Raw genomic sequence first — 8,938 nt, 5'->3', positions numbered from 1 at the left:
CTGTGGGGAGTGTAGAACGTCAGCTTTTGTATCAGAAAGCTATTTGAAACGAACTAGATAGAGTGGAACCTTTCAAAACAGTAGGTATAGTTGCCTTTTCCAAGTGCTGTGTGGTGGGGGCATTGCTCGGGGTGTAAGTGATGAGGGCATTGCTCGGGGTGTAAGTCTTGAGCATAACACTTGTTGGCCACACTGTCCATGTCCGTAACTGGCTGAGGTGTGTAACTGTTCCTGATGACATGTCTTTAACCTCTGCGCCTGGTGCTGTGCCGCACTGCTTCCCCTACCACACCACACCTTGGTCAGACCACCTCCGTTAGCTTGTCCGCCTTCTGTAAATACACCTTTGCTTTCCTGTCCTCGGCGCTGTGAATGTGGTGGTGGTGGTGGTGATGGTGGTGATGGTGGTGCCGTGGTGCAGCCCGAGCCAGAGGACGCGTGGGGGGACTGGGTCAGTTTCTCGCCCTCACAGATCACCTCCCACGACGACGCCTTGTTCAGGGTAAGGAGGGCACGCGCGACACGGGAACCTGTGAGGTGGTTTCCGTGTGCACGCTCAGCATGGAAGGCATCGCTACCTTTGTGCTACTCACGTACTTGACTGTAAAAAGACATTGATTGACGTATCTGCAAGTCCGCTATAACTAGCCGCTGCAGTGTGGCGAGGTGGGTGTGTCTCCCAGCCACGCTCCTCCACGCTGCACGCACCGCATTGCAAGTGTAAAGTCTGCAGTGACGTGATTGGCACAGGTACACAGTTTTTAGTGGCTTCGTATTTCACCATTAGCTTGAGTACTTCACCGATTGGTTCATTTTACGTTTCGTCAGTATTTTCAGTTGCCATGTCTGACTAGCCTGGCCCAGCGACCGAACTGACGACAGCCTCAAAGCGACGAGGCGGGTTTGGTCTGTCGTGGTGGCGGAGCGTCTCAGAGCATCACAACGCGCGTGTTTCCCCCGGCCAGTGACCTAAAATAAAGTACCGCCCAGCTGTCAACATAACCCAGGGGTGTAGAAACCCATTCATAGGAGTCTCAAGAGTGTTCAAGCCCGCGCCGCACAAGGACCACCACACAGCTTCCTCGCGCCACATCGGACATCTGAGTGTCTCGTGGCCAGGCATGAACAGCTAACACACAAGGCTCCACGCGTCCCTTTACCGCATTGTCGGCCCCGAAGACTGTGACGTGGTATTCTTAGCCTCCGAGGAAACACGCAATGCTGAGACACGTTCATGCCTCCCTAATGTATAAAGTAAAGAGGGACACGTAATATATCTGCGTTCCTATTTATATCAGTGCAGGACTCGCGAGCTGGAAGTCAACTTGTCCTGACGGTCGCCTCTTTGTCGTGTTCCGAGTCTTCGTTGTCCAGCGAAATTTATTGTTACTAAATATCGACTTTGTTGTGGCCAGTGAGTGCCCTGTTTTCTGCTGGACTTTCTGTAACTGCAACGTTTGTTATTAGATATATATGTGAAAGGTGATACTGTATCACTGATACAGTCCATAATTAGCTCACCAACGCCACTGCAGCCAAGCTTTTCTCGTTAATGGAAGCGGTAAAGGCTGAATAATCGTTCTCAATCGTAAACGGTTAGTCTGCGGTTGTTCAACGACCATGTATAACGACGGGCTGATAAATCTGACAAAGAAGAAGAAGAAGAAGAAGAAGAAGAAGAAGATGAAAAAAAAGGTCTGCGGGTGTTCATCAACGTGTATTTTTTTTTTTTTTTACAACAAAGGAGGCAGCTCAAGGGCACACAAAAAAAGAAAACAATAATAAAAAAAAAGCCCGCTACTCGCTGCTCCTAAAGTAAAACAAAAGAGGTGGCCGAAAGGAAGATCAAATACAGGAGGAGAGGTGTCCTGATACCCTCCTCTTGAAAGAGTTCAAGTCGTAGGCAGGAGGAAATACAGATGAAGGAAGATTGTTCCAGAGTTTACCAGCGTGAGGGATGAAAGAGTGAAGATGCTGGTTAACTCTTGCATAAGGGGTTTGGACAGTATAGAGATGAGCATGAGTAGAAAGTCGAGTGCAGCGGGGCCGCGGGAGGGGGGGAGGCATGCAGTTAGCAAGTTCAGAAGAGCAGTCAGCGTGGAAATATCGATAGAAGATAGAAAGAGAGGCAACATTGCGGCGGAATTTAAGAGGTAGAAGACTATCAGTATGAGGAGGAGAGCTGATGAAACGAAGAGCCTTAGCCTCCACTCTGTCCAGAAGAGCTGTGTGAGTGGAGCCCCCCCACACATGAGATGCATACTCCATACGAGGGCGGACAAGGCCCCTGTATATGGACAGCAACTGTGCAGGAGAGAACTGGCGGAGCCGGTACAGAACGCCCAGCCTCGAGGAAGCTGATTTAGTAAGAGATGAGATATGAAGTTTCCAGTTGAGATTTTGAGTTAAGGATAGACCGAGGATGTTTAGTGTTGAGGAAGGTGATAGCTGGGTGTTGTCAAAGAATAGGGGATAGTTGTTTGGAAGATTGTGTCGAGTGGATAGGTGGAGAAACTGTGTTTTTGAGGCGTTGAAGGACACCAGGTTCTTCTTGCCCCAATCGGAAATAATAGTAAGGTCTGAGGCTAAGCGTTCTGCAGCCTCCAGCCTTGAGTCGTTAAGTTCCTGAAGGTGGGTCTTCTATTAAAAGAAGTTGAGTAATGCAGAGTGGAATCATCGGCGTAGGAATGGATAGGACAGTTCGTTTTGGAAAGAAGATCATCAATGAACAACAGAAAAGAGTGGGAGATAGAACAGAACCTGTGGGACACCACTGTTAATAGATTTAGGGAAGAACAGTGACCGTCTACCACGGCAGAAATAGAACGGTCAGAAAGGAAACTGGAGATAAAGGTACAGAGAAGGATAGAAACCGTAGGAGGGTAGTTTAGAAAGCAAGATTTGTGCCAGACCCTATCAAAAGCTTTTGATATGTCCAGCGCAATAGCAAAAGTTTCACCGAAACGGCTAAGAGAGGATGACCAAGAGTCAGTTAAGAGGGGAGATCACCAGTAGAACGCCCCTTGCGGAACCCATACTGGCGATCAGATAGAAGGTCAGAAGTGGAAAGGTGCTTTTGAATCTTACGGTTAAGGATTGATTCAAAAGCTTTAGATAGACAAGAAAGTAAAGCTATAGGACGGTAGTTTGAGGGATTGGAGCGGTCACCCTTCTTAGGCACAGGCTGTATGAAGGCATACTTCCAGCAAGAAGGAAAGGTAGATGTTGACAGGCAGAGGCGAAAGAGTTTGACCAGGCAGGGTGACAGCACGGAGGCACAGTTTTTAAGGACAATAGGAGGCACTCCATCAGGTCCATAAGCCTTCTGAGGATTGAGGCCAGAGAGGGCATAGAAAACATCATTTTGAAGAATCTTTATAACAGGCATAAAGGAGTCAGAGGGGGGATGAGTAGGAGGAATATGCCCAGAATCGTCCAGAGTGGAGTTTTTAGAAAAAGTTTGAGAGAAGAGTTCAGCCTTAGAGATAGATGAGACGGCAGTGTTGCCGTCAGGACAGAGGAGTGGAGGGAAAGATGAAGAAGTGAAGTTGGAGGAGATGTTTTTGGCTAGATGCCAGAAGGCACGGGAAGAGTTAGAGAAAGCAAGGTTTTGACATTTTCTATTAATGAATACCGCCGTACTAACCTATCACAGCCACCTTTAGTACTGATAATGATTATGTAGACGAGTGGCGGCGCTGTTTACTAATAATGGTTACGTAGACGAGTGGCGGCGCTGTTTACTAATAATGGTTACGTAGACGAGTGGCGGCGCTGTTTACAAATAATGGTTACGTAGACGAGTGGCGGCGCTGTTTACTAATAATGGTTACGTAGACGAGTGGCGGCGCTGTTTACTAATAATGGTTACGTAGACGAGTGGCGGCGCTGTTTACTAATAATGGTTACGTAGACGAGTGGCGGCGCTGTTTACTAATAATGGTTACGTAGACGAGTGGCGGCGCTGTTTACTAATAATGGTTGTATAGACGAGTGGCGGCGCTGTTTACTAATAATGGTTGTATAGACGAGTGGCGGCGCTGTTTACTAATAATGGTTACGTAGACGAGTGGCGGCGCTGTTTACTAATAATGGTTACGTAGACGAGTGGCGGCGCTGTTTACTAATAATGGTTACGTAGACGAGTGGCGGCGCTGTTTACTAATAATGGTTACGTAGACGAGTGGCGGCGCTGTTTACTAATAATGGTTACGTAGACGAGTGGCGGCGCTGTTTACTAATAATGGTTACGTAGACGAGTGGCGGTGTGGTGTCATCTGTCATCCGGTATCGTAAGACATCCCATCCTTAACTTCGCATCGCGGAACCCAATCTTTGCTATCACAAAGTAACTAAGTGAAGCATCAAGTGTAAAAAGTACCAAGGAGGACCTAAAAAGCGATGCAAAGCGGAACAGCTCACAAGAAGAAGAAGAAGAGTGATTGTTGATATCCTAGTTATACACACATACGTCATCATTTGCTTTCATAATAATATAAATAAACTTGGGTGGGACAGATCCCGACAAGCAGTCGACAAAAGACACGGTACCGTGTCGAAATTCATGGATGTATTCAGGATGGGATGTCTCACGATCTTGGGATGTCTCATGACACCACAGCGGCGCTGTTCACCCCGCGGGGCGCAGCACACCGGCGGCGGCAGAGGACCCGTGTCAGTGTCATCGTCATCATGGCTCGGCTCCCTGTGGTGTCACGTCGGCGCATGCAGGCGGTGTAAATAGCAAGTGTGTCTAGATGTACTTTTGTTTTACTTTTATGATTTGGTTCCGCGTCTCCGTCACTGGCTGTGTCCAGAGGGCATGTTGAACCCCCTTGTGACTGTTTTGTTTTACTTTTATGATTTGGTTCCGCGTCTCCGTCACTGGCGGTGTTCAGAGGGCATGTTGAACCCCCTTGTGACTGTTTTGTTTTACTTTTATGATTTGGTTCCGCGTCTCCGTCACTGGCTGTGTTCAGAGGGCATGTTGAACCCCCTTGTGACTGTTTTGTTTTACTTTTATGATTTGGTTCCGCGTCTCCGTCACTGGCTGTGTTCAGAGGGCATGTTGAACCCCCTTGTGACTGTTTTGTTTTACTTTTATGATTTGGTTCCGCGTCTCCATCACTGGCTGTGTTCAGAGGGCATGTTGAGCCCCCTTGTGACTGTTTTGTTTTACTTTTATGATTTGGTTCCGCGTCTCCGTCACTGGCGGTGTTCAGAGGGCATGTTGAACCCCCTTGTGACTGTTTTGTTTCATAGCAGGACACGGAGCAGGTGTTCTCTGGGACGGACGCCTCCTGATGTCCTAGAAGATGTGCCCCTGACAGTTTGTGCTGCACGCATTGTGTTATAATATTTATGTTCTGTTCTGTGTTAGCCCGGGAACACGAGCCACGGGGCAGGACACACACACGCCCCCTGAGGCCGTCTGTGCATGTGCGGGGCGTTGTCGTGGCTCAGTGTTCCGTTCATCCTTCTGTTCCGTGTAGTCTTGGGGAGCATGGTGACAGTATCTTGTTGTTCGTACTGCAGTAGACGTAATGACTTCGTTTTCTGGAATGTGTATGTTAGCATTAACTCAGTAACGTCACTAACATGTTTATTTGTAAGTCGTTTCAAACTCCACTCACTAAACCTCTCTCTGGGAAAGGAGACTTAAAATGTATGATCACATATAAAACCTATTTACTTCTTAAACATACTTGGGGTTTTGATCCTATATCTGCATGTTTTTGACGTCCATACAAAGCCGTGAGATACATTCCTTTAGGGGAGGTTGACTTAAATGATCACCAACACTCGAGCAACGTTCCCCTATAACACATCGGTTGTCCCAAGGTAGTGCAAGCAGACGGAGCATTGCCTTCACGGGCCTTGTAGCCACGTGGACCTCCCTGCTCGGTGCCGCCTCTCAGTACCTTCCCCTATTCCCCTGAAGGTGTTCGCCAGAGATGCGGACGTGGGCATGAACGGTGACCTGGACTACAGCATCAGGACCGGAAAGGGCAAGAAGGGCCGCTTCAAGATCCACCCGAAGACTGGCCAAGTGTTCAGCAACAAGGCCTTTCCCCCGAGCAAGACCTTCGATTTGATGGTGAGTGCTGACATGCCTTTTTTTTTACAGCTAAAGAAACAGCTCAAGGGCAACAAAAAAAGGTATAAAAAAAGCCCGCTAATTGCTGCTCCTACAGAGACAAAAGTGATGAGCGGCCAAAAGAGGAGAGGTGTCTTGATACGCTCCTCTTGAAAGAATTCAAGTCAGAGGCAGGAGGAAATATAGACGAAGGAAGGCTGTTCCAGAGTTTACCAGTGTAAGGGATGAAAGAATGAAGATGCTGGTTAACTCTTACATAAGGGATTTGGGCAGTAGAATATTCGTGTAAAAATTGATCCCATGATAAGGTTGCTTCCCCTTACCTTAGCTATGATAATAGTAATTGGCTGAGACAAGTTAAATTCCCCTAGAAAACAGTATACCCCAAACTGTTCCCCATATTCCCGAACATTTCGGGGCTCAGGTCGGTATCTTGAGAAGTTTCCGCCGCTCACACCAACCATTTCCAAAGGCCGAAGAGAAGGTTCATCGGGTTCTAATGAGTGTTTTTAGTTCCATAGTACAGATGATGGGTCAGACTACCACCAGGGTCATAAAACTACCCCTGGAAATGACCAAAACTCCTGCGAAAGCCTTGTCAAATACATGTGTCAGGTCGCCGGAATATGTAAGAATATGGCCCTCCCTGAGTTACACACCCACATTTGATAAGGATTTTGTAGAGGTTGCTGTTGGTATTCCCATGGGTAGTTTTATGAGCCTAGTGATAGTTTGACAAGGCTTCTGCACCATGAACCAAAAGCCAACTCATTAGAACCCAATTAATCTCCTTTTCGGCTCTTGGAAATACTTGTGAGAACTGAAATCGTGTGAGAATACTGACGTGAATCTGTTTGTCTCACTCACACACCTTCCCTTCCTCCTCCTCCTCCCCTTCAGAGCCTGGAAATACTTGTTGTGAGACATAGAATCGCCCGGAAATATCTGACGTGAATCTGTTTGTCTCACTCACACACCTTCCCTTCCTCCTCTTCCTCCCCTTCAGAGCCTGGAAATACTTGTTGTGAGAGATAGAATCGCCCGGGAATATCTGACGTGAATCTGTTTGTCTCACTCACACACCTTCCCTTCCTCCTCCTCCTCCCCTTCAGAGCCTGGAAATACTTGTTGTGAGAGATAGAATCGCCCGGGAATATCTGACGTGAATCTGTTTGTCTCACTCACACACCTTCCCTTCCTCCTCTTCCTCCCCTTCAGAGCCTGGAAATACTTGTTGTGAGAGATAGAATCGCTTGGGAATATCTGACGTGAATCTGTTTGTCTCACTCACACACCTCCCCTTCCTCTTCCCCGTCAGATCCTGGAAATACTTGTGAGAGATTGCATCGCCTGAAAATACGGATGGAATTTGTTTATTTCTTCCCGTCAGATCCTGGAAATATTGGTTGTGAGAGCTGAAATCGCCTCAGAATACGGACCTGAATTTCCTTGCCTCCCTCACACACCTCCTCTTCCTCCTCTTCCTCCCCGTCAGAGCCTGGAAATACTTGTGAGATCTGAAATCGTGTGAGAATGCGGACGAGAACTCCCCTGCCTCCCTAACACCTCCCCCTCCCCTTCTTCTTCCCCGTCAGATCCTGGAAACACTTGTGAGAGATTGCATCGCCTGAATATACGGATGGAATTTGTTTATTTCTTCCCCGTCAGAGCCTGGAAATACTTGTGTGAGAGCTGAAACCGTCTGAGAGTATACGGACGAGAACTCCCTTGGCTCCCTAACACCTCCTCTTCCTCCTCCTCCTCAGATCCAGGTGAAGGACAACGGGGCGCCGCAGCTGACGGCCACCACGCGGGTCCTCGTGCGTGTGATGGACGTGCCCGAGGAGTCTCCCAACCCGCCGGTCCTGCAGCCGCCGCCCCCCGCCCACGTGATGGAGACGGACGCGCCGGGCCACCTGGTGTCCTTCATCAACGGTCGGGACCCGGATAACGACACCTTGTGGTACTACATCACAGGTGAGGGACATATAGGGTTGCATTCTTAACCCGGTAGCAGCGACGGGCCAAATTTGTGCCATGATGATACATAATCTGATCACAAATGCATTGATATATATTAAGAAATGGTTTGTGTGAGGGTGATTTTTCTCATTTTTCTCGCTTGGAGGGACCATTAAGAAACTTGATCCCCGCTGCTACCGGGTTAAACATTTCGGAGCCCAAGCAAATCTATTTGACAAGACTTTCGTAGGAGTTGTGGGCTCCTGGGATCTGTTCCCTTCTCCTATAATTCCTTCCCCTTCTGTCTCTCTCCGGCATATGACCACAGATGTTGCGCCGACTAAACGAAACTTTCCAACTTTTCCTTCGATTACACGTTTTTCACCGGTCAGCATAACTTTTACCTTACAGAATGGCGAACTACGTCAAGTTTTGGGGCGAATCAGTAATTTGGGATTGGGAAGTTTTGCTCGCTTCATTTCTTTTTCTCGTGGGTAGAGTAACTTTTTTACGCTACAATCATCCAGTAATTTGGGATTTTTTTGCTCCTTCATTTTCTTTTTCTCGTGTAGAGAGTAACTTTTTTTACGCTACAGAATCAGTAATTTGGGATAAGTTTTGCCTCTTTTTCTTTTTCTCGTGGGTAGAGTAACTTTTTTTTTACGCTACAGAATCAGTAATTTGGGGAAAAACAATACCCAGGATATATTTTGCTCGCCTCATTTCCTTTGCTAACCTATTTTTCTCGTGGGCAGATTAACCTTTTTTTTACGATTCAGAATGGCGAACTCAATCAAGTTTTGGGAATATCAGAACTGGGGGGAAAATGATACCTATGATATGTGTTGCTCGCTTCATTTCCTTTGCTAACGTATCTTT

At 47.5% G+C, this 8,938-nt stretch overlaps 1 protein-coding gene across 1 annotated transcript; it reads left to right on the top strand.

Annotated features, from left to right (window-relative positions):
• Window positions 1-5,246: 5,246 nt before the first annotated feature.
• LOC126994968 (fat-like cadherin-related tumor suppressor homolog) lies at window positions 5,247-8,103 on the top strand. Its single transcript, XM_050854244.1, has 2 exons — window positions 5,247-6,097; window positions 7,864-8,103. Exons 1-2 carry the CDS (start codon window positions 5,969-5,971, stop codon window positions 8,101-8,103), a joined length of 369 nt encoding a protein of 122 aa, XP_050710201.1. The 5' UTR covers window positions 5,247-5,968.
• Window positions 8,104-8,938: the final 835 nt, after the last annotated feature.

Source organism: Eriocheir sinensis, unplaced genomic scaffold (genome assembly GCF_024679095.1).
Source record: "Eriocheir sinensis breed Jianghai 21 unplaced genomic scaffold, ASM2467909v1 Scaffold941, whole genome shotgun sequence".
Taxonomy (NCBI): Eukaryota; Metazoa; Arthropoda; class Malacostraca; order Decapoda; family Varunidae; genus Eriocheir; species Eriocheir sinensis.
This window is presented reverse-complemented; position numbering and strand designations above follow the sequence as displayed.

Excerpts from the sequence above, each read along its gene's own strand:
- LOC126994968 (XM_050854244.1), top strand. The coding sequence starts at position 5,969 with ATGAACGGTGACCTGGACTACAGCATCAGGACCGGAAAGGGCAAGAAG. Across the intron at positions 6,098-7,863 it reads GCAAGACCTTCGATTTGATG|ATCCAGGTGAAGGACAACGG; the intron begins GTGAGTGCTGAC and ends CCTCCTCCTCAG.